The sequence below is a fragment of the Fusarium musae genome, chromosome 5 (assembly GCF_019915245.1).
Source record: "Fusarium musae strain F31 chromosome 5, whole genome shotgun sequence".
NCBI classification, from domain to species: domain Eukaryota; kingdom Fungi; phylum Ascomycota; class Sordariomycetes; order Hypocreales; family Nectriaceae; genus Fusarium; species Fusarium musae.
The window spans coordinates 886,011-910,162 of NC_058391.1; the positions used below are offsets into that span (position 1 = coordinate 886,011).

Here is a 24,152-nt window from a genome sequence, read left to right on the forward strand (position 1 = left end):
GATGGACTATGTCTGGCCATCAGATGTGTTCGGCTTCAGGTCCTGTAATACGATATGACAGATGATATCACTCGAGCAATAAAGACTGAGGTTGTACACATTTGGTACACTTGCTCTGAAGGAAGTGCAGATCTACGACTACAAGTCTTTGAATGGTCAGCGTGTTGCACACAGTACTGTAGCTTTTATGGTCGATACAACTCAGAAGTTGATGACATGTAGTTGCTAGCTTCGTCGTAGACATATTTCCTATATCGCATCGTGAGACAGGTAAACTGAGTACATTGTGATAGTTAAGCGCCAATGCCTAAGTAACAAAAAGGGTGGGAAAAAAGAACTGCATTAAACATGATGAAATCTCGCTCGCTGATAGCGGCGAGAGGCGCGACTACTCCCAGCAAATTCCTCACAATCGTGCCAAAGGCGCAGTACAAAAGCTTTCAGGACGACAGTTGCAAACAGTGAGACCACACACCAGTCACCGTGTTCTAAGGCTGTTCGCGAACTCATCGCACATAGGAGGACCTACAGATTCCTTGTAACTGGTTTCCAGCAGGGTTCAAGTGATACAGACCAAGGACGGTCAAGTCGAGCCAGGACCTGGGAAGCCGAGCTTTTGCTTCTGAATCCGAGGCACAACACCCACCAAAGTGACAATAGCCAGCAATAGCACGGCCCACAGCTTGATCTTGAGCACATTGTGATTGTAGTCTGTCTCGACAGCACTGACGACGGTAGCCAAGAGCAGGACAAAAATGATATATCCACTCCAGCGATGATACTTCCAGACAGCCTTGGCATTGTCCACGCCGCCATATAGGGCCGGGGTAGCCCACATGGTAAAACCAACACCGTATTGGAGAAGAAGAACGATAGAAGTGATGACACCGAGATAGCCATGGACAGAGTGAAAGTGGGGACCGTTGTTTGCAATCTTGTTATACTCGATGATGGTCACGCCAGCAACAAGAATCAAAAAGGCCACGAGGTTGAGACTGGCATGTACGCGCTGGCCGACACGCTTCTGCTCTGCCGTATGGGTCGGCTGCAGACTTAGAACAGACTGAGCGAGGGTGAGAACCGCGAGAGATTGAAGGAGTGGGTGGGCTGAGAAGAGGATCAAAGGCTTAGAGAGGACGCTTGCCCAGATCAGAATAGTGAGTAGGACCACGCCTAGCTGAGCTACTATTCCAGTACCTAATATAACGTACAGTCAGCTATATGTCGGTTATGTACAAATTCGAAGCTTACCGAGAACAAGATTCTTGATCAAGGGGACCCCATCTTCTTGCGCAGCATCGCCAGGTCGACCAAGGAGAGGCTCGGTTTCTCTGGCTGGCAAATCCTCGATAGGGGGGAATCGCTCCGGGACACCTGTAGCACTTGCCATTGTGAGTGAACTAACAGGTAGAGTCGTCTTCTGAGTGTGAGACTCGAGCTTTATGTATACGATCTGCAAACGAAATAGCGGATAAAGAGGTGCCCAGTCGAACTCTCCGTTCACTTATCCACGCCCCCGGCTTATCAACTGCGTATGCACTTGGAGGGTATTCGCAAATGTAGATAGGTCACGTATGTAAGTGAGAAGTTTACAATGATAGATTCGTGTTTTCGTTTCGCTTCTATTTGCAATCACCGTTGACGTCAATGAGATGACTGAGCTTTGGCCAATCACAAGTCATGTTTTGGCAATAGCGCGGGGTAGAGCGACGGATACATCATGTAGCGCAGTAATCGCGTCAATGTCTAGGGTACCAAGGTAAGGAAGAAGGAAATGAAAACGGAACAGAAGTACTGGCAGATGATCTATGTATGAACCTGGCATAATTATCTATTACTCGAGCAAGCAGCTTAAGCTACCAGATTAGCTCTTCATCTACTCAAACCGACTCGCCACAAACGATGATCTGGTTGGCCCACTGTCGCTTTAAAGGTCCCTGAAAAACGGCTGGATGGCTAAATGATACGATCCTCCACTCCCCCGAAGCCGGCGACGGGACGGCAATTGGCCAGACGGCCGGTGGCCAGCCGAAACTCCAGAATTATCTGAAGCTGCATCACAATAAAAGCTGGGATTGGTGAAGGATCGTACGTAAGAGGATCGTCAGATTGTTTGCAGTACCGAAACGTCCAATAAAAATAAGAGATCAGGCCAAAAACCCGGAAGCATTTGCCATGATCCAATATTAAGGCCATATCAGTGGGCAGTTCGGAAGTGGCCGAGCTCCCCTTCTCCGACTAATAGGACAGATCATTGTGCGCAGCCGAAGGAAATAAGGCGATAAGACCGTTCTACAAAATTGTTCAACCCCCAAGTTCTAGAGAACTATAGATCTGCAGACTCTCATTATACATTGCATAAACAAACACTTCACATCATGACTTCCATTGCTGACGAAATCGAATACAAGCTCGACAACGTCGAGGTCGCAACGATTCGTCCAGACGACATTAACAAGACTTTCCGTTCAACATGCATTGGTATGAACTTATATGGGCTCATTTATACTGACCTGTCGTAACAATGCTGAACAATCACAGATCTTATCTCCAGTGGTCTCGGTGGCCGAGTCCTTGGCTACTCTGACCAATGGTTCTGTGAAGCGTCTAACCTGTTGAACCCCAGAGCTCCGATTGCTCAGCCAGGTAAGATGGTCTTCACAGGTGCTTGGTATGATGGTTGGGAGACTCGACGACACAATCAGGAGCCATTCGACTACGCCATAATCAAGTTGGGCGTCGCCTCCGGCACGATTGAAGGGGTCGAGATCGATACAGCCTTCTTCAACGGAAACCATGCTCCTGCTATCTCTGTTGAGGGTATCTTCAGCCAAGATGACGACAAAGTTGTTTCATGGGGAGGAGGCCGAGGAGAATGGGAGACCATCCTCGGGATCCAGGAGTGTGGTGCTTCTCAGCGATTTGCCTGGAAGCTCAAGACTCCTAGCCGAAAGGCATACACACATGTGAGGCTCAACATGTACCCCGATGGCGGTATCGCACGATTCCGTCTCTATGGGCACGCCGTCCCCGTATTCCCTGAAGACAAGGATGCCATCTTCGATCTTGCTGCAGCTCAAAACGGCGGTGTTGCTGTGTCGTGCAGCGACGAGCACTTTGGAACCAAGGACAATCTTATCATCCCTGGCCGAGGAAAGGATATGGGCGACGGTTGGGAGACAAAGCGATCACGAGGAAAGGATCATACAGACTTCGCCATCATTAAGCTCGGTGCCCCTGGATACATCGAGAATTGGGTTGTTGATACTGCGCACTTTAGAGGCAACTATCCTCAAAAGGTCTCAATTGAAGGTTGTGAGTGGACAGGCCATGGCGATCCTGTCGCAGATGCCACAGCCTGGAGAGTCTTTGTACCCCCTAGCAAGACGGGACCCGATCAGGAGCATCAGTTTGAGAGCGAAGAGAAAGAGAAGAAGGCCCTGGTAACCCACGTAAAGCTTATCATGATTCCTGATGGTGGAGTGAAACGACTGCGGGCATTTGGCAAGCGAGCAGTCTAGGGTACTTAACGGATGAACTTTGGATATGTTCGTGATGAATACAAATGAAATTAATTGGCATAAGCTAAGATTGGCATGTATTGAGTATCATCTTACTGTTGGGTGGATACACATCAATCTCAAACAATTCGCTTCTTATTTCACGCATCACAAACATTAGCTGCCATGTCTATAGATGATGTCGGTTTTATTTGAAGCAGAGACCCTATGAAATACCGGATTGAGTACAAAGCTATATCCAGTAATGCTGTGGCTGTACATCGGTGACGACATGTGTTGTATGTGTAGAGGTGGTAATTAACGTTGGGTGGTATATCTTAGCGGAGCTGCTCCAAAACCTAAGCGGAATGACGGTTTCTCCACGATTTCACCAGGGACAAAGTGGGTAGGTTGCTCTCCACGACAACTCAGACGACATCAACACAAGCAACCAACTTTCAGCCCCGACGACATCTCGATCCGATAACGCCTACTTATCCACGAAACAGTAGAGAACTAGCAAGATCGCATTTCTTTATCGTCAAACCATCTATTGCAAGATTCCATGCACCACGCGACGAATCTGAATCTGTCTCTGCCCCTCCCTCCATCATGGATCTAGGGGACTCTATCAACCCCGAAACACAGCCTGAGGAAAAGCCTCGCACTCTCCCTGCAGATCTACCCAGATCTCTCGATGACAGAAGGCATGTGCCCAATGAGCACCTGATCACCGAGACCGAGATGTACGATGGCTGGCAAGGTTCGTCGCATCGCCACTGCGCATTTGCATTTGCATTTGCGCATCTTGTATAACCCAACACGTCACTGACACATTTGTAATAGGCCAGTCCCAGTTCCTCACAACACCAGCTATAGCAAAGCCTCTTAACTTTGGCAACCTATCGCTAAACGACCCCGAATACGAGGATGACATTACCAAAGGACCCAAAGACAGCGACACGCGATTAATGGAAATGCTGGCCGCCCAGGCAGCGCACCAAGCAGCTCCTGCTTTCGAGAACGAAGATGAGGTTGTGAATAGTGAAAGCTTGTCCGAGGCGGAGAAGAAGGAGAAATTACAAAAGGCACTCAACATGGCTGCAAGTAACGGCGATGTCGACAGAATTCGAAAGCTTCTCAATGGAAAGGCAAAAGACTATATTGATTTGGACGCTGAAGACGAGGATGGGACACCGCCCCTTATCTATGCTAGCTGCTTTGTGGGTGAGCCGTCATATGTTGCACATAAGTCACTAACCTCCAGTTAGGGCCATGAACCTGTTGTCCAAGCATTGATCGATGCAGGTGCCAACGTAAACAAACAAGATCGCAATCAATGGACAGCTCTAATGTGGGCCATGACAAATCGACACAAGGGTATTGCTAAACTTCTCCTCGATAATAATGCCTCCTCCGACCAAAAGACATCATCGGGACGAACAGCATTCGACTTTGTCCCCCCGGATAGCGAGATGTCGTTCTATCTCCACGATAATGGCTACAGTATTGGAAGCGCCGGAACAGATGACTTTTACCGACCTGGGTTCTCCCAGGATAGATTCGAAGAAGAGATGGCTGAGAATGAGATGCGAAGAAGACTGATGATGGAGAGTGCTCGTGATCTCGAGGTTGACTTGGGAAACGTGGGTATGGATGATCAACCCGAGGTAGGGTCCAAATCGAAATCGTGAAGAGCTGTTGGACTGACTCTTAACATAGCCTGTCGATGAGTTTGAGGAAGAGCAACAAGAATTCGACTGGAATCGCTGCTTACATGATCAAATGTTTGTTTTTCAAGAACACGAACTTGAACGCATTCTTGATATCGTTATTACCAATATGACGCCGCAGAGATCACCGACACAGAAACCGGTGCCAGCCAACATGATATTTCTTAGCGCACGATATGCGCATTACCACTCAAGCCCCGAACTTCTGGAGCGACTCTTAGTGTCAGCTATGGATTACATCAATGATGTTGTTGAGAGGTGTCAGTGGGACATGACTATTCTAGCATTTTGGATCTCAAACGCCACCCTACTGCTTCACTATCTGAAGAAAGACCCTGGGCTTTTTGAGGCAACGGGTGAGTTCCAGGCGCAGCTGGCTGAATTGATAAATGAGATCTTTATTCTCATTGTACGAGATGCTGAGCGACGTCTGGACAAGGTCTTGGACGTAGCCATGCTGGAACACGAGACTATTCCCGGATTCGAGGATATCACTTTCCAAAATGAGTGGAAGCTCTTTAAGCGAAAGAAAGAAGTCAAAGAGGAGCCACTAGAAAAGCGATTCAGACCACCATCACCGAAGCAGCGAGCAAAGCCAGCCCCCCGAAACGTCACCTCACTTCTCTCCTCTACTCTATTTGTACTCGACCTTTACGATATCCACTCCGTCATCACTGCGCAAATCATTTCCCAGCTTATTTACTGGATTGGAGCAGAGCTCTTCAACCGCATTATGTCAAATCGAAAGTACCTGGCAAGAACGAAGGCCATGCAGATTCGCATGAATATCTCAATCCTAGAAGATTGGGCTCGGACGAATAATAGACAGGCAGAGCACTTTGAAGGAGGTGAAATGCGCTCTTCTGGGGAGTCAACAATGGATGCTGCTCGAAGACATCTGGCACCCGTAATCCAGCTACTCCAATGGCTCCAGTGCTTTTCATCACTTAATGGAGATGATATGGAGGCTCTGGTTATCACACTACAGCAGCTCAAGAGACTGAGTCCCCAGCAACTTATCCACTCAGCCAACCACTACAGGCCAGAAGTGGGCGAGAAGGGATTACCAAAAAGTGCTATGAAATACTTGATTAATCTACAGAAAGAGGCGGCGCTCAAGCGAGAGAGACGGCGGAGTGGTGTACCTTCACCACAAAAGTCGGGCCAGGACAGCACACCAGTGACACCGGTAAAGGGCCGGTCAAACGGGAATAATCTCGCCACTCCTGGAAGTACTGCCAGTCCTCCAGAGGATGATTGGGACGACGATGACGACATGCCAGAGCATCTGCTGCTGGATCCCGCCCTGATGTTGCCTTTCGTGCTCCCGTCGGTAACTGACATGCTTGTAACTTACGGCGCTGGACTCGGTGGAGTTAACCGTGAGCGAGAGCGCAAGTATATCCCCACGGTGCCACCGGAGTTTCTTGAGAAGTTGGAGGTGAGCGGCGGAACTAGAAAGGGACCCATGTTCGGCGAAGCAGATTGGGAGAATGAAGAAGTTTGAGGAAGTGACACTAAGGCCGTCAAGGATGCACAACCAAACCGGCAGACAGCGAGACTCGACCTGGAAGATCCAATGATGGGGGAGGGCTGCTTCTGAGACTCTTTTGCGTAAGCAACGAGGTCTCTCGCAGTTGATATCAAGGGTTCGGTGATAGAACGTGGACGTCAAGGCGCATCTCATGGGCCAGATTTGGCGAATCAAGCCAGTGGTGGCAGAGACTACGGAAAGCCTCCTATGCAACCTGCAAGGGGCAACAAGCCCTGAGTGCCGAGAGAAACCCCACGGTGACGGACGCGCATCCGCTGCCACGTTCTCAACGCGTTGAAAGACCATCGCCAGACGGTGGGGCATTTGGCAAACGACCCATCCTATACAGTTTCCAGGCCAGAAGAGGCAAAATGGAATATGTCTTCATTTGTATATTCTAACACGAGCGAGGTTGTATAGTTCAGCACATGGCAAATGGAGTTGTGCAAGGAAAATCTAAGAACCTGATGGTTTGCCAATTCTTTGTTGCTTTTTTCTAATCATGAGAGACATGTGCCAGCCCTCTCAACTCCCCCATACACCAGCCACCTGATCGAACAGTGACTGTTTGACTCATCAGGCTTGTGGTTGCAGAGCAAACTTCAAGCTTTATGGGCCAAATGTGCCATACTCCAGCCTAGCTAGCCTAGCAAGGGTTTTGTATCCACTTTAGAACACCGCGACGTTGTCTTTTGCTGCATGCACTCAACCGTTGGCAGTCTGGATGTACAGTACGGAGTAAGCTTAACTAGAGGGCACTTCTTTTCGCGTTTCCCCAATTGTGCGTTGTTTGTGTGCCCTACCTGTCTCAGACCAGTCCTCTACAAGTGTTTGCTGCTCGTTCATCCGGCTTTTACGTCACCTTTGCCAGCCTCGAAGATTTACAGAAGAGGCGTAGGAAAAAGACGATTAAAATGTCCTTTACCGCTATTCGCCCATGTCTCCCGCCTCAGCAGCAAGGGGTTGCCCGATGAGTTGGCATCGACAGGCTAGGACATGGGTCTTGGGCGGTGACAGCTACAGTTGCAGCCCTCGGGGGGCAAGAAAACATCAAACCTTGATATAAGGTGTCAAAATAAACTTGGCAAAGAGTCTTCTAAGCTTATACTAAATCTACCTAAGTATTTTTATTACTTAGGGCTAAGGTCTTGAGTTTTCTTTCCTCCCCTAGGCAGCGTTCAGAGAGGCCACTCACTCTATGGGCAGAACGTGGACTCACTTTGGCCCGGTCCCGGCCGGGACGAAAGGGTACGTGCAGTCTTTCCGGTATCATCTACGATATTTCTTCCTTTTTGTTTTCATTATTATGCAGGCTCCCTATAAGCCAAACGAGGAGAATCTCGTCTGTTCGATGTTGCCTTGGCCGGCTCAACACCAAAGCAGGACAAAGTCCGATCCCTGCATGTATCCCAACATAAAAATCTCCCTAGGTTCGGGAGCGGGTAGATCTTCCCAGGGCAGATGGATATCCCACAGATCGCTCTGTAAAGATGCGCGATAATAATGTGAAGACTGAGACAATTTTCAATTTTGCTTTTTCGTCTTCGCCAAGATGGGTTCCTCATTCTCGTTGGGGAAACGAAATGAAGCATTTCGTATTTCGCTGTGCTTCATGTGAGGAAAAAATAGGTTCCGTGGTGGGCCTTGGTTAAGAATGTGATAAAGTGTAAGAGCTCGCATAAAAAAGTCTCAATTAAGCACAGCCTATCGGGAGATCATCATCTGAGTTGAACCCAGAGCTAGGGAACCACTAAGTCAGTAGTCGTAAACACATAATTACTCCAAGAAGAGGTTTTGGTTTTAAAATGTGGAATCAGAGAAGTAGGTGTCAAGACTAAAGATGAACGAGTGCTTATTGCTCATCAGTGTCCCGTATCAGCATGTAAAACTCATGGTGACGAATTGATGATGATATGAATAGAGAAAAACAGAGTTTGATACGCGTTCTCGTGTACTGAAATTAGTGGCGGCAACGTTATAGCTACAGTACTGTACTAAGGCTACGGGAGGGATGCAAAGTTGTGTAGCTGTTGATCTAAAATAGGAGGTTGCGTGGTTTACTTGCGTAGTATGTAACACGCTCTCACTCAATCACACCAGGACATGTTATCAAAGTTTTGTCTTTGTTTTGAGGCTGTTGTTATTAAGGGTCTCGGCTTCGGCTAAGTGACTGGTGGCTGAGGCGCTATTAGATGTGTTCCAGAATAATTGACTATGGTTGAATCCGTGGATTCGAGCAGAAAAGAAACGCGTAATTGGAAAGTGTGAGGCTACCGTGAGACCAGGTTATCCTGTCCCGTGCTGTCTTATCCTCGCTCAATGCTATGTGGTACTGTGCTGTGTTGAGCGATGAATGGCCATCGTTTGGTGTCTGGCCGCGGGTACCTTGCAGACCCTACATCTTCTAGGCGGCCCTATCGCTAATCCTGGTCGGTATGGATGACTCTGACGTTGGGTATCGATTGGATCATTGTGATAGCTCACAGAGGCCCAATAAGCTCGCCCCGAAACCTGTTGCGGCATGGTTGGAAGACATGCTGGTTGGCAAAAGAAGTGCCTCTCTAAGCAGCTGAGGAAGAAATGTGAGACCTGACGTTTATCTGCCTACCCTGTGCTGGGCTTGTCTTTGTCTTTGACTGGAGTATGTCTCGGTGACCCCTTGCTTCCGGAATGCAAACGCTTTGAAGATACGGAGTACAGCACACAACACACGGCTTATAGATCGTGATGATAATTAAAAGACTCATCGCCGCCACCGTCGCCGTTTGTGGTCTTGCTTGCAGCAGCCTCCAAAGTCTATGCCCTGGTTCATAGCGAGGTACATTCGGTTGTAGAGGGTGTCACCATGCTTAAACCCGGATTGTATGTATAATGTTTTCTGTTGGGTAACATTTCTTTGTGCCTGAAGAGCGAGGAGTGTGGTATGGCCGTAGAAGGGGTTACATGGGATGCATGCAATTCGCCAGCCATTCATCAATGCCTCACCTGAGCTCTTCCGAGTGCCTTTTTCTTCCCAAGCCCATGACTAACCATGCGTCGATGTGTTGTATTTCGGTCGGTCACGTTCATTTATCTGTGATTACCTGATGGTCAACCTCCGACATTTCGACCTGTACATGGTTAGCCGGGTGTTAAGTGCGGTGTGGATTCGCCCAACCCACACGTCAACCACATCGAGCCATTGAGTTTTCACCGTCTCGACTCGCTTCGTTTGCCTTGCCTTAGCTCTATACTCGATTCCCCGTAACTCAACTTACTTACCGCATGTAGCGGGCGGGTTCTTGCCGTAGCCAACGGAAAACCGTGGAGTCGGTGGATGATGTGGCTGTCAGTAAATGGACCAAAGAAAGAAGAGAAGAGTGAAAAAGTCAGGTTTTGTTTGTTTTTCTCGGTTGTTGTTGCATTGTCGATGAGTCGGTCTAGCAAGGCTAGTCATCAGTAGTAGAATTGATATGGTGTATAAGGAACGCACTTCCATCTCCATCTTGAGATCGATTCGCTTCGCTTGGCTTCCCCATTGCTTGCTTGATCGAATATTCTTGTGAGACCGTGATCTGTGCCTTCCATCAAATGCACTGCACCTCACTCTAACTACTTCGACCGTTGTTTTCACCTGCACACGACTTTATGACCTTGTCTCACGACCGATATTTGAACAAAATTCAAAACACGGGACAATTCAGTCTCGATCAATGTCGTGCCAACCCTTCGAGTTTTCGGTACAGAACGATCCTTGAACATTTCTTTGCATACCCGCAACCTTCAACTTGACATCTACGAGATTGCATTGTCTCATTCAAGTCTAAGACCTGGATGACTCGACTCGACTCAAATCAATTCTGATCGACCTATTTTCGATAGGTTTAAGTTCCAGTTCAGTTCAGTCCGCATTTTGGCGCTTATTTTCGAGTCTCCCTTGATAAGACTCTCCCTTGGGTTCTCTCTGGAATATCGACTTGGCCGTAACTGTCTATAACACCAGGTCACGGCCCTCTCCCTTTCTTCAGCTTACTCTTGGACTTCTCACCTGAGCTATTGGGTCTGGTCTTAGGTGTGCTCGACCCCCAGCATCAGCTTTGCTCCCTTGCATTTGCTACTCACCCAACCAACCTGCTGGGGTCTTACTTACAGCCAAGCTTCTATTTACACGAGAAGACCACCTTGTCGACACCAACCAGTCAAACTGGTAGTTGGTTCGAGGTCTTTAAAACTTGCATCATCCTCGTTGTTGGCTCCTTTGTTCAATTCACAGAATAGCGCCATGTTGCCATCCAAATTTGGGAGTGGGCGGCAGAAGCAGCCTGAACGCCGAACCAGTTTACGACTTGATCCCAGTATAGTGGCTTTGCGATACGAGAAGACCATACCTGCAGAACCTCCGATTCTCATTGTCTCACGAGACCCTACTCGGCTCTCACGTCGTCCTTCTTCTTCTTCGGCATCATCTCATAGCTCCCGCCACCGTCCTATTGTGATTGTACCTCCTGGTATTGTCGCACCGCCTGCTGAGGAGCACCCGGCCCTCCGAGGCTCATCATCGTCGTCATCATCATCACCACCAACTCTCAGGACTTCTCCAGTATCAGTGGAAGAGTGGAAGCGTGATTCTGGGGTTGCTAGAAACAAGTCTACTTCAACAATTCACGAAGAAGAAGACGAAGATGGCCACTCGGAACCCGAATGCAAAAACAAGATTCCTGCAGTGGAATCAAACGTATCATCACTGGTATCGTCCGTCATGCCGCTGCCCAGTATGACAACGCAGCGAGACGACGATCCATTTGTGGACGAGAATAGCATCTTTGAGCCGCTAACATCAATACCTACCGATCCCTTTTGTGTCGTGTACAACGCTCAATGCACCACGCCGCCCCCTCCACCTCAGGTGTCCCACTCCAATACACCGTTACCATCACCTGCACCTGCAACACCTACTCGACCAAGTAGGACGACTGCTTCCACTGTTCCTTTCTCAATTCCTTACTCAGAGTGCCTTACAGGCAAAGTTCCCTCCTCCCCAACATGCCCCCTTCTATCAAGTTCTCGCTCTCACAAATCTCCTTGTTCCTCAATCCCATCGTCTCCTCGTACTTCTTGTTCTTCATCTCCCCCCACAATCTCCAAGGGCTTATCAAGATCGGGGTCCTCTCGGTTCGGTACATTTTCGCAAATGTTCAACAGTCCAATTCAACCCTTGTGGCGGGGCACCGCTAGCACCGCCAATTCCAGCGCATCTAGTACCCCAACCGTCAGTGCACTATCCACTATTACCACAGCACTTGGCGCTACCGTCAACGCTCCAGCCACTGATGCCGATACGGCGATTGATTTGGCTGAGTCTGGGTCGCTTCCGTCGGATAAGGAACAGGGCTCTTCCCGTTTTTGGAACAGGTCCCGTTCTGCCTCCACAACCTCGAATAACAGCACTAGCACTGCTACATTGGCGGGCACCACATCCATTTCATCTAATAACGATCTCCCCTTTGTTCCCCTCGACGTGTCTATCCCTTGCGAAAACATCCTCGATGATGCCTTCATGAACACTGTTTCTTTTTCCAATCGCGGCAGCATCATGTTGGGAGCTCAAGACGCCGCTGCCATTGACGGCGCTATCAAGCAGCACACCATGTCAATTGATTCGCCCTCTTCTACCAACGCCGACACGCTCGCGACTGCAAACAATGACGAGAGCGACTCGGGTCGCGCTACCCCAACTCCCACTCCCTCAATTACTGCCCCTCGTTCCATCACTCCTACTCCTACAACGCCAACGACCCCAAAGTCACAGACCCTTCCTCGACCCAGCGACGAGTCCAACGACATGAATAATTCAGTGAAGGGGGCAGGCGATGGTTCTCCCCAGGGCCTGATTTCAACCCCTGACATTCGTGTCTTGGCCGCCGACGTGGAGAAGGAATCTCAAAAGGTGAGATCGCTCTATACTGTTGGCGATGGTTCTCACGGTGAGCCTGGTAAGAGGCACTCGTACTGCGAGCGTCTTGAACCAACTCCCGAGGTCCCGTCTGAGGAGAATGAACTTGACCCGTATGGTTTTCCTTGAATGTCCCTATTATAATCATTGCGGACTATGATTTATGCTAACCTGCGTCTTCTTTTTAGTGTTCCAAATCACCTTTCTCCGGCCTGGCAAATGCCCGCATCTGGAAGTTCTTCTTCCCTGCTGTCTAGAGGCGGAGGACTCGAAGATTGGGATGACCTTGAAGGTGCTCATGTTGACCGATACGGCTTCATCACATTACCGCCACCGCCTGGTTCAAGAACGGGCACACCAACAGAGACGCGGTCAGCCTCGGGCTCCCCAAGAAAACGTAGCTTGTTACAAAAACGAGACCCTTATAGTTTGACATCCACTCTTAGTGGTAGTGGTCGACGGACTCCAACCAGGAAAGTTTCCGCAAGGTCGCTCAACACACAAACATCCGAATTATCAATATCAACATCGCTTCGCTCATCTCGATCAGTAATACGACAAGCCAGCAACTTGCTGCCCCACAATCGCGACAGGCGGTGGATGGACGAAGCAGGCGACATGCTCAACGCAGCCCCCAGCCTCCAGGACATCGTGGACGAGATTCAAGCTGAGAAGTTGACAGAAGTTATGAAGCGCAAGGAATGGGAAAGGTCAGAAAAATGGAGGAAAATGGCTAAAGTTGTTCGTCGGGGCGGCGAGGGTGAGGGCATGGAGTTTGAGTTCGACATGAGAAACCCTAAGCTGATTGAAAGGACATGGAAAGGAATACCTGACCGATGGAGGGGGGCAGCTTGGTGGTCTTTTATGGCCACCAGCGCGAGGGAACATGAGGGATCACCCTCCGAGGAGAGAATCGTAGCCGAATTTCATCGGCTCCAGCGACGAAGCTCCCCAGATGATGTGCAGATCGACTTGGACGTGCCCAGGACCATCAGTCGCCATATTATGTTTCGACGACGTTATCGAGGTGGCCAGCGACTACTGTTCAGGGTTCTTCATGCGATATCAATCTACTATCCTGAGACAGGTTATGTTCAGGGCATGGCTTCGCTCGCGGCAACACTGCTCTGCTACTTCGACGAAGAGAAGTGCTTTGTCATGCTAGTGCGAATGTGGCATCTCCGTGGACTGGCTCGTCTATACCGTCCAGGTTTTGAGGAACTCATGGCAGCCATGGGCGACTTCAGTAAGCACTGGCTTAATAAGGAAGTAGCCAGTAAACTCGTGAGTCTGAAGCCTCTCGACATCCCAAGTTGGGCACTGACAATTCTAGGACGAGTTATGTATTGATACTACTGCTTATGGTACGCGCTGGTACCTGACGCTGTTTAACCTTTCCGTACCCTTTCCAGCCCAGCTGCGAATCTGGGATGTCTTCCTCCTATTGGGTAATGACACGTCTTTTATGTACGAATCACGAAAGTCCGAGACCAACACTCCTCAGACGGTGGAATACGATGTTTTGCACGCTACTAGTGCAGCATTGGCTCAAGCCCTCCGAGAGGTCCTCTTGGGTGCGGAATTCGAGAACGCCATGAAGGCATTGACATCACCTATCCCCGTCAAAGATGAGGACTTTTTGATGAAAGTGGTCAAGGCGGAATACAAACAACACCACGGCAAGAAGAGGGCGTAGCAAGTCTTACTGCCATGACTCAAGCCTAACGAGGGCATTCTCCTTTGTCTTTTGGCCTGCTTTCTCTTTGTACATGTGGAGCTGTATCACGATACCCTTCAAGGTGTTTTTCTGTTTTGCGTTGCGTTGCTGATACCCCCTTCATGCTTCGGCCTCTGAGGGACCACATACCTAACCGAGGCCATTCTTTTCTTTGTATTGGTTCATGAGAGCGTCATGGATTCAGAAAAAGGATGGGAGTTTTTCCCTTTTGATCGTTGATAGCGTTTGGAGCCACGGAACCTAATCTTATATACCCCTCCTGGCATCACTATGTTTTACTGTCTTGCTTCTGGGGTTGCTTTGATGAGGCTTGGGAAAATACGGCGTGGATTGCACTTTAATGTACACGAGGAGGATAAAGAGATGGCAAAAGATATAGAACAAGGAGAGCCGAGAGATAAATCAAGGGTCGAGCGCTAAGTTAGGTTATTAGCCTCGAAGTTAATGTATAACTATGCAGTATTATTGTAACAGTACTTCGCCTCGCTTGTTTGGTCAGATCCATGTAACTATCTCAGCCTTAGCTAACTATGGCTTGATCAGATCATGCTATATGTGACAGAATATGGTGACATGGCTCCAGTCATACAGAAGACGGTAACATCAAGGTATAACAGTAACTATTAAGTCGTAATCGGGTGTATTTGGCCCCTCCCAACAAAAACCCAGCAAAGTTTGTTTCTCCAGGTATTCGTATGTAGTTACTCGGATCTCTGTGATTCCGTCAGCCTCAACGTCTGAAGTTGTCATTCTCTTCTGTCCATCCATTCACCCCCATTGCTTTTCTTGACAGACCAGTCTGTGCCCCTCCACCTCGACCGTGCTAATTGCCTCTTTGGGCATGAGTCTCCGACCACTCCCGGAGCTCCGGTGCGGGGGAACCGGCGCCATGAGGCCGGGAGCGGCTCACCAACGCGAGGGCAAGCGACCAGCCTCGATTGTGGAATCTACTGTCTAAAACTTAGCCAAGTTAAGTTATTGATATTCAGAATTGTTGGGATTGTATCATTGAGTTACTTAAACTGTACAGCAGCCAACACCATTTGCTGATCCCCTGTCCTTATTTCTGGTACTATTGAAGATAAAAAATAAAAACAGAATTGAGTTTGACCCTAGCTTCAATGTAACCAACCTGGCGATAAGTCGACGGGCTATAGCATGAGCCGAATAAGGGAATGACACGAGATTATAGCTTCTTTAGAGGATCCTACTCTGCTTCTCATGCCTTTTCGCTGGTTGCTTCCAAACTGCTTTCCATATCACGCCCAGACGGCCCAGTTTACCCCTTCAAGACACTCCTACACAAGCCACGCATGCATGATGAGAGCTGAAATAAGCATGGCATAAATTTTCTGTGAACTTTTGAAAAGCACAGTAGCATAGTGGCTTACATGCAGCAGACCCAGTTTGTTCTTGTAGAGCTCCTCCATAAGTCTTTTCCTCTTCTGGTAAGTCAGATGTACTGTGGCTTTTTCGTATTCTCGACTCCCCCTATCACTCCCACTCTTTCGATTGAAGACTTCTCTAAAGTTCAACGACATGGCTGGCTTTGGGTTGCAGCCCAGGTAGCATCGAGACTTTTTGAGGACTAGACCAGAGCAGACCCCTCTCTTACAAGGATACAAGTTTCAACTCCTGGATCCCTAATGCAGCTTGAAGCTCATCAGAATAAGCTATGTGCTGCTAGTGTTATGGGCGTCCAGCAACCGCAACTCTGTTTTGGGGCGTTCCTGGGACTACTTTGAGAAATAGAGTGTGAGGGTTCTAGTAGGATGAGGCTGCTCTTCTTGTATGGGCCGAAGCCTCTTAAAATGTGGCTTGACATTCAAAATAAACAATGGCAAGAGTGCTCTCCATTCCTCGGTCTGCGACAATTGTTGTTGTTCATTCCGCTCTGAGTCTGTTTGATGACGCTCAAATTGACCTCCTTGAGAATGTCAGTTCTGCATTGCCTGAAGCTGCGAAACTTCATCCTCCTCAATCTAAGTCCATAGGGTGTCTATAACTGTCCATAGATCAAATAATATTCCCATTTTCTTCCTTTCCTTCGTCTCATCGAGCCCGAGCCCGCTGTACCCAATGCTATTCCTTCATGCCTTAGTTTTATTGAACCGAAAATCAAAGTAAAAAACTCCGTTTTGTACCGTGCACCCAACCTTTAGCCAACCCTTGCCCTCTCCAGTGCAGCTCAACGAGACGTATATGTAAAACAAAGTTGCGGCGCAAACGTCTAAAAGACTGATGTAAAGCCTAGGGACCAATTTCGATGAGTCTGAGTCCGAGTTTTTAGTAGTAACCATGAGGGAAAGCCGCTCAACTTGTCTGATGCATATTTGCCTCGATAGGTAGGTGGTACAGAGTATTGATTCGAGTATGCCTACTAACAAGCCAGGGATAGTTGATCAATCCGGCCGGGCAAATTACCCTTCATATTTGTGTGTGATTTGTGGATTATCGTAAATTAATTGAAAGCCACGCTTAGACATAAAATGACTGCATGTGGCGCATAAGCGTCAGAGCCGATCGACAAAACCGCGCCTAGGGTGCACTACCATCAAGCGCCTTGTCCTTCCCCTGAATCTTCTCGCAATTTTGAGGTTTCTTCGATGCTTCGATGTGGCTTTGAATCTCCAGATGATGGCTGCTTGTAGCGGTTATCTTGCTCTTCGCTCGGGCGATGGGGCCCTGGATACCGTGTGCTGGGCGGTGGCTCCTCTGACAATATAGCTGAGACTGACTGTTTGTTCTCGTTGCCCGGTCTTTCTTGTGAGGGCATGGGAGTGGAGGCGCGTATCGGTGACATTCGGCGTAAAGGTCCGCCAAAACTCTCTCTGCGAGACCGTCCCGGCCCGACGACTCTGAAGGGTGACATGTCACTTCTTTGACGTGAATGACCACGTCGCGATCCACGAAAAGCCGCGCTCGACGAGCTGCTTTGACTAAGAGGCGGAGGTGACCGATATCGCTGCTCACTGCGGGTGGGGGAAGGGGCATGATGCCCTGTTGCTTTGCGCTTTCTGGGAGTTTCCCCTATGGTCACAGAAGCTATGTCAGTTCACAGAGAGTCTCTCTTTCTCTTGGTCTTGGACGAACCAGAAGGACTTCCGGGTCGGTTCGAGCTTCCGCTAGCTTGTGATGTTGGTGGCTGCCAGTGGTGAAAGTATATCGAAGGACTCGACTGGGATTCTTGCTGCTGTTGTTGCTGCATATGCGGATGCTGATGTGAGTGCATCGGAGGAGGAGCGTGTGCGGGCTGTGGTACGTTGGTGTTGATACTCGGTAATGTCGATATGCCCATGGGTCGTCCTATAACACTACTCACTGTCTGGCCCCGAGGCCTTGATGGTGATGGCGGATACACATACCCGGCTGCTGGGGTCGATGCAGATGGAATGCCCGGGTGCTGTGCGTGGGTATGCGACAGTGTTTGAGATTCTCGCTGGTGTTCAGGCGACACAGGCCACTGCGCGGGCATGATCTGGGCACGGGGAGGAGCCTGTCCAGGAGGCATGAACTGCTGAGCCCATTCCAGGGCAGCCTGTGGCGCGACTCCTCCGCTCCCCATGCCTGCAAACACCAAAGGAACCATGGGAGGAGGTATACCTGCCTGAAGCGACGTCCGCAGCATATCCATTTCAACTTTACGCTGCTCTAGACGCAAACTCTCCTGCCTCGTCCGCTCTTCTTCCTGCTTTCTCTTATCCTCTTCCGCCCTCGCCTGTAGCCAATGTCTCATGGATTCCTCTGCTCCTTGCCATTGCTGAGGTGGAGCAGGTAGTTGACCCCATGAATCTCTCTGCTGGTGACCAGAGGGGCCCAAGGATGCTTGTGGCGGGGGCGGAGGAGGCGGATGGGGTGGAAGATGTGTAGGTGGAGGAGCACCAGCCGTTGGGGGCTGCTGGGGAGGAAGAGTCATGGCTGCCGGCGGGGGCAGGCCACGATGAGGAGCCGACATGGGCTGTGATGGTGGACTATGTCCCCGGTAGGTGACAGGCGGAGAATTGCTTGCTGGTTCTCGATTTATCAAGGGGGGAGAAGGTCGAGAGGTTGAAGGCGGAGTCGGGAGATCATGGACGGACTTGTAGCCGTAAGTTGGTGGCTGCTTGACGGTAAGCATCGTTGTATGGTAGCTGGGCTACGCCAGTGGGGATATTTGTACGGCAAGAGTGAATGCGTGGATATGGAAGGCGCATGTATTGTTGGGAGGCTGGGGCTTGCTGCAATTGACTTTTTTAACAGATAAGAAACAGTTAACTGAGTGCTGGGCAATGGAGGCGGGCAACGATGTTATACAACAAGATTGCACTCCACGCTTGAGAATCTGGGTAGCTCTGGCGGTACGATTCAGCCAGATCAAGTGATCAAGCATATCAGGGAGCAAAACAACAACATCGAAAGGAAAGAGTTGCCAAAAAAATATTGCTGTTTTGGCTGTAACTGTCTCGTGGTTCCTCTAATACAAGTCTCAACTGGGGACTGGAGTTATAAAAGGGAGAAGAAACAGACGACAAGAATGTAAAGCAAGTGATATCAAAGAAGGAAGAAGAGGAGAACAGAAAGAAGCGGCGTACAATTTCGGTTGTGGATATGCGAGCTTTGTATAAGATGGCCAGAGGTGACAGGCGGCGAGCTGGAGATGTCGGCCAGCTCCAGAGTTGTGGCGGTCGAGGTGAGCGGGGCTGATGAAACCAGTTGACAAGCAGGGCCAAGTTCATTTGGAACCAGTCATGGATGGCTCTTCCACATAGCACACATGGGGGGCACGCGCAGAAAAGAGCTGTCAACGAGTGCGAGTTAGTAGGAAGCTTGTGTGAGAAGTGGAGAAGATCCAAGGCTGACAAGAGACGACTAGAAACCAAAGTTGAATCGATGTGAATGGATTGAGCCGAGATGAAGGACAGAGGGCCCAAATATGGAAAGTTCCGCAGTGAAGGGGAAAGTTAAGAGAGAGATTGGAGCTTTAAGCTCAGCGAAGTTGTTGTAAACGACGGAGTAGTGAGTAAGGATGCTTCAAAGGATTACAGCTCAAGACGCAGGTACCAGCCAGCGTGGTGTATTGCCCAGTGAATCACTCTTGCTATTCACAACTGAACGGGTACGTCTAGGTTGTTGTTGACATCGATGATTAGAGTCTCCAAGAAAAGCCGTCCTGTAAGTTTAGAAAAAGGAATGTGTCGAACAGTACCCTCAATCAAGGATATATTCCGTCCTGTTCTGTGTTGTTGGTCGTCCTGTCCAAGCTAGCTTACCACTGACAACTGAGGCGAATAAGACGAGGGTAGCTTGCCGACTTCAGGGAGCTATGGCAGGAGACCAATGGCTTCAGGGACCAAGGTTTTTTTAATGAACGAATAGGAGGGAAGCCCAAACAATAGAAAGAGGAGAAGATAGTCGATGATCCTCGATAGAAGATGGAGGAGAGAAAGGAAAGAGAGAGAGAGAAAAGAGGGCTGAGCAGCTCGAGTGAGCTTCGGCATGAGTGGAGAGAGGAAGAGTGAGTGGTGGAAAGTGAAAGTACACGCACACGCCCGCACACGCCCACCTGCTTGCCTAGACGCACATCATCAAGCGCCGGCCGCCGAGTCACTCTCTGCCGGTCCGCATCTTGACGCATCTAGGTCGTAATTTAACAGTCAAAGACTGTTCAAGACAGAGTGGAAACGCTGCATTGTGGGAACTTGCCCTGAGCGAGCAGGGTATGCTCAAACTAACAAGATGATTAGGGATCAAAGGACAAGAGACTACAGCCAACAGCTTCAACGGCCGAACGACCATGACATGCGCCAAAGCACGGGTTCAAACCTCCATCTGGCCAAAACAGCCCGGCATTAAACATTTAAGTCAAGGGCTAGAGCGAATATCGTTCCAGCAGAAAGAACGGCTATCCTCTGGATCATCTTGTCAAGTACGGATACCAACACGGCAGCCTTTGAAAGTTAAGGATAAAAGCGTGTATCAGAAGAGATTTGACAGATTTCGGGACACATAGTAGGGACAAGACAAAACACTAAAAAAGGTAGTCAACTCAGAAAACAGGGGTCGGTATTGTAGGGGCAGTGGCAGAGGTAGACCTAAGAAGTGGCTGAGGGGGTCCAGGGCTGGGATGATTGCTGCCATGGAGATAGAAAACCCAGACAGTCCCATCGAATTGAACGTGCGTCGTGCATGCTTCTGGGGTTTCGAGCAGCCAACAAGAAGATAGGATGGAGGGACCAAAAAGGGTACAAGTTTGGGATGAATAGATCATAAGAAGTGGAGTGAGTGGCATCGGGAACCAGGGAGGGGCGTGCACAACATGATGAAAGAGGTGTGTAGATTGCGGTGCGAGAAATAATACTGGTAGAAGAACTACCAACTTCATCAACACATATCCAGATACAACATCGTTTGTGGTAGTTAGAAGTACGTTATTAATCAGGCCCAATGGAATGTTCTTTCTTCTCCCCCCTTTTGTTTTCGTAGCTTGATGTTCTCGAAAGCTATGCTGAAGATCGACAAGGCAAAAGATGCTGCAGACATTCTTACCCAAGGACTCTTGTTAATAAGCTTTCTTTGTACCGAGTGACTCTGCACCTTTCCCCAGGCTGCAGCTACGAGCTAACGACACGAGCGCCGAAGCAAAGTGTCCGAGCTGCTGCAGCATCTGAGCTTCCTACCCAAACAAGGCTTTCAGCCTCGATATGATATACGGGCGGGCTGGCAAGACATGTCGCCTCGAATCGGTAGTTGGGCGGTAATTGGAAAGCCATCAATCGTGTCGTTATGCGGAAGGTGGGCTGGTGGAAGCCCCACGAGTGGCTTGATACCTAGGTAGGTAGGGTCCTGAAATGTACATACGCCAGACACTTGTGGCAGGAAAAACAATAATTTGGATGTTAGTCTTTAGCGCATCAGCTTAATTCAATGCAGTTAGGCTAATGGTAGGGTCTGCAGAGCTTGATCAAATACGTACTTTGGATACCAAGTTTTCCTCAACCTTCGTATTCCCTGTTGTGCGATTGCTTGTGATTTTGCTTCGCTTTTGTCTTCAAGGTTTGCCATTAAAATTTCAGGGTGAGGTAGGGACTTGGCCGCCGTAGAAATTCGAAACAGGTCATGTTGAGTGAGTCAGGTCGTAGCGCAGCTTCTGTATTGGATGTAAACAATGGGTTTCGATTGATATGGTGCAATCGAAGTCGTGGGCCTCGTTTGAAATGAAGCTTCAGACTCAAGCCGATCGTGTGTCACAAGGATGCGACTCTAATCGAGGCACAGGAAGTGGATGAAAGTATGGATCGAATTTTAAGAATACCTACCGGGCTAGAAATCTTGGGTAAAAGCTGTTGCACGAAGCGCGGTCCCCGTCATAGCCGGGTTTAAGCCGCTCTCTGGTAAAGTACATACTAGGCTCAAATGCTTGTGGCTTGTGATCTATTGTTTCGGGTGTGACGGGGGGGCATAACATGGATAGAAGGGTCGAAGAATTGCAAAGTCCATTGAAGAAGTTTCCCACGAAATAGGTAGCGTTGTTTTTGGTCTAAAGCAACTCGATTCCTCTCTCTCCCTACCATACCTACTTAATATAATGTAAATCCCCCAAGGCAGGCAGTAGGTACTATGAGCCCGGGCTTGGGCGTGGCCAGTCTCCTACTGCATTTAGCTGCTACCCGTATCTCGCTTCTGCGAGGACCTCATCATCTTCCGACTTCGGCAGGTATTCGTACATAATTGCAGAGCATTGGCAGGGAAAGGTAGGGAAAGATAAGAGAAAGAGAAGCAGGCAGTTGAGCCCCGAGCCACCCTGGCAATAGCCCTGGGTTCTGGGCTTTGCTCGGGTCTACGCCAAGATGCTTTGCAATTAGCTTGTGACCAAGTTCCTCAGCCGCTCCTTCCGACCTCATGTGGCGCTGGGTTTGAACAAGCTAGGTATGTATTATTACTTTGTGTGTGGGCTTACATCCACCACAGACGTCCCCTTTCATGTCGCGGTTCCGCGTTTCATCTTTGCAAATGCCCATCCTGCCAACCCACTTTACCGAAGTTACAGGGAGATATTATATGTGTATTTCCCACCTGCTGAACGATTACGCATGAAGGGAAGTTGGCCAAGACGAGGCATTGTCAGACACTAGTCTCCGATCATGAATTGCCCGATCATATCACAAGTCAATAACTGTAGAACGGGTAGCTGGTGCTCACGATGTCCAATAGCAACCCAACATCATATTTCGTCATCATAAACCCGTCTCAGGCTGTTGCAGATCTAGTCGTTTTTCTCAAGCATACTCATGGCAAAGTGCCAGATGTCAGAGTAACCCGTGGAGGCTACCAGGCCTGCTTGCCTTAGTAGCCAGCCTTTCCAGGATCAGGGCCAACAATGATGCCCAGGTTTGGTCATAATGCATTGGTCGAGAAGAATTGGCACCCTCTTTGTAGTCGATCCAATCTAATACCCAACCGTTCTGCAGGGCCTCGAGGCGCCTGGTAGTAATACACTACAGATTAGCGTTGCTCAACACCAAGTGATGGGCGGGGTCTTTTCCCAATTCATCCTTGAAGGCTTGAACCCATCGCCACGCAGCCACACTTGCCAGGTCCATCGTCAAAAGCACGTTGCAGCATGGTTTTCTCGTGGTGGTGGCTCACTAGGCCACTTGAATCTCTCTGCAGCTTTAGTCGAAGGCCAAGCTACCTACCTTAGGTACCTATGTGTTCGGTAGCATAAGAACGGCCAATGGAACACTCCCTCCTGACTAGGCGCATTGTGCTGTGTGCCGTTAGATTCGTCTGGTTTACAAGGATTCCTCAGCTTTACAAGCCCACAACTTGAGACTGATCTCGTCCGCCGCAGGAAAGGAAACGTGAGGCTTCTTTGAGTTAGATAGCCAGAACCCATCCAATCCTAGCCCTCGTCATCAACCTATGGGCAAAGATGAGCAAGGAGACGAGCGGTACTCCACCCTTTGGGCAAGCCCTACCCTCTCGAAAACCGTTACCACCCTTTGATGTGCGCCGTTAGATATCGGAAATGCGCCACGATCCAGGTCAAGGTTCTGACCTGTGCACATACCAGTACGCGGATAAAAGATTGTTAATCAGTCCCTCGAATTCGTTTGTTGGGCTAGCTCAGGATTAACCACCACTCCCTCTTAACCATAATCAACTTATAGAAACGTAACTATGTTTACATGGCAGCAGCCAGCATATGGCTTTATTAAGTCACACAACAATGCGAACGGGACACAGGCTATGAGGCTATCGGACCCTCGACATCCTCAGATACGATTAATAGAGCACGATACGTAGATAACAGAGTTCATTTTCATTTCGACCTTTCAGGTCTAGTTTCTTATACCTGTCTTAGCTGCCTCTAAGCGCGCTTCCTTATGTTATTCTGTTTGTTTCGCGTAGAGACATGCAGGGCTTGCTGAAATTCATCCCTTACCTCTGCAGTCACTTCGAAGCGAGTCACCTGCAAGGGATGATTTGATCTGGGAAGAACTTCAAAATTCTTGGGGTGGATGCAGCGATGTTTGCAAAAATTTGGCTTCCAATTTGAATCTCGTCTTGTCACCGATGGTATTTCTGAGTTGAGCCAAGTTTCAAAAATTTCGTTGACGTAGATTAACCCCATCTGTTGTGGTTTATCCTTCATCTGCTTTGGTTTGTGGGGGTTTTTCATTGCCTACGACCGGGAGTCGTGGAAAGTTCCTGCACAGGTACCGCCATAATAGCT

The 24,152-nt window shown here is 49.1% G+C and overlaps 6 protein-coding genes across 6 annotated transcripts; 4 read left to right on the plus strand and 2 right to left on the minus strand.

Moving 5' to 3' along the window:
- Positions 1 to 583: 583 nt before the first annotated feature.
- On the minus strand, positions 584 to 1,390 carry J7337_006660 (uncharacterized protein; the record flags this gene model as incomplete). Its single annotated transcript, XM_044824321.1, has 2 exons — positions 584 to 1,197; positions 1,252 to 1,390. 2 exons carry the CDS (start codon positions 1,388 to 1,390, stop codon positions 584 to 586), a joined length of 753 nt encoding a protein of 250 aa, XP_044679978.1.
- A 988-nt stretch (positions 1,391 to 2,378) lies between these two features.
- ALC1 (Allantoicase) lies at positions 2,379 to 3,521 on the plus strand (the record flags this gene model as incomplete). The annotated part of the gene is made up of 2 exons (XM_044824322.1): positions 2,379 to 2,481; positions 2,542 to 3,521. 2 exons carry the CDS (start codon positions 2,379 to 2,381, stop codon positions 3,519 to 3,521), a joined length of 1,083 nt encoding a protein of 360 aa, XP_044679979.1.
- Positions 3,522 to 4,112: 591 nt separating this feature from the next.
- J7337_006662 (uncharacterized protein) lies at positions 4,113 to 6,740 on the plus strand (the record flags this gene model as incomplete). Its single annotated transcript, XM_044824323.1, has 4 exons — positions 4,113 to 4,263; positions 4,347 to 4,723; positions 4,772 to 5,170; positions 5,223 to 6,740. The coding sequence occupies 4 exons, from the start codon at positions 4,113 to 4,115 to the stop codon at positions 6,738 to 6,740; spliced, it is 2,445 nt and encodes an 814-aa protein (XP_044679980.1).
- Positions 6,741 to 11,028: 4,288 nt separating this feature from the next.
- J7337_006663 (uncharacterized protein) lies at positions 11,029 to 12,828 on the plus strand (the record flags this gene model as incomplete). The annotated part of the gene is made up of 2 exons (XM_044824324.1): positions 11,029 to 11,710; positions 12,044 to 12,828. 2 exons carry the CDS (start codon positions 11,029 to 11,031, stop codon positions 12,826 to 12,828), a joined length of 1,467 nt encoding a protein of 488 aa, XP_044679981.1.
- A 471-nt stretch (positions 12,829 to 13,299) lies between these two features.
- Positions 13,300 to 14,395, plus strand: J7337_006664 (uncharacterized protein; the record flags this gene model as incomplete). Its single annotated transcript, XM_044824325.1, has 3 exons — positions 13,300 to 13,983; positions 14,033 to 14,063; positions 14,112 to 14,395. The coding sequence occupies 3 exons, from the start codon at positions 13,300 to 13,302 to the stop codon at positions 14,393 to 14,395; spliced, it is 999 nt and encodes a 332-aa protein (XP_044679982.1).
- A 2,580-nt stretch (positions 14,396 to 16,975) lies between these two features.
- Positions 16,976 to 18,554, minus strand: J7337_006665 (uncharacterized protein; the record flags this gene model as incomplete). Its single annotated transcript, XM_044824326.1, has 3 exons — positions 16,976 to 17,467; positions 17,531 to 17,690; positions 17,803 to 18,554. The coding sequence occupies 3 exons, from the start codon at positions 18,552 to 18,554 to the stop codon at positions 16,976 to 16,978; spliced, it is 1,404 nt and encodes a 467-aa protein (XP_044679983.1).
- Positions 18,555 to 24,152: the final 5,598 nt, after the last annotated feature.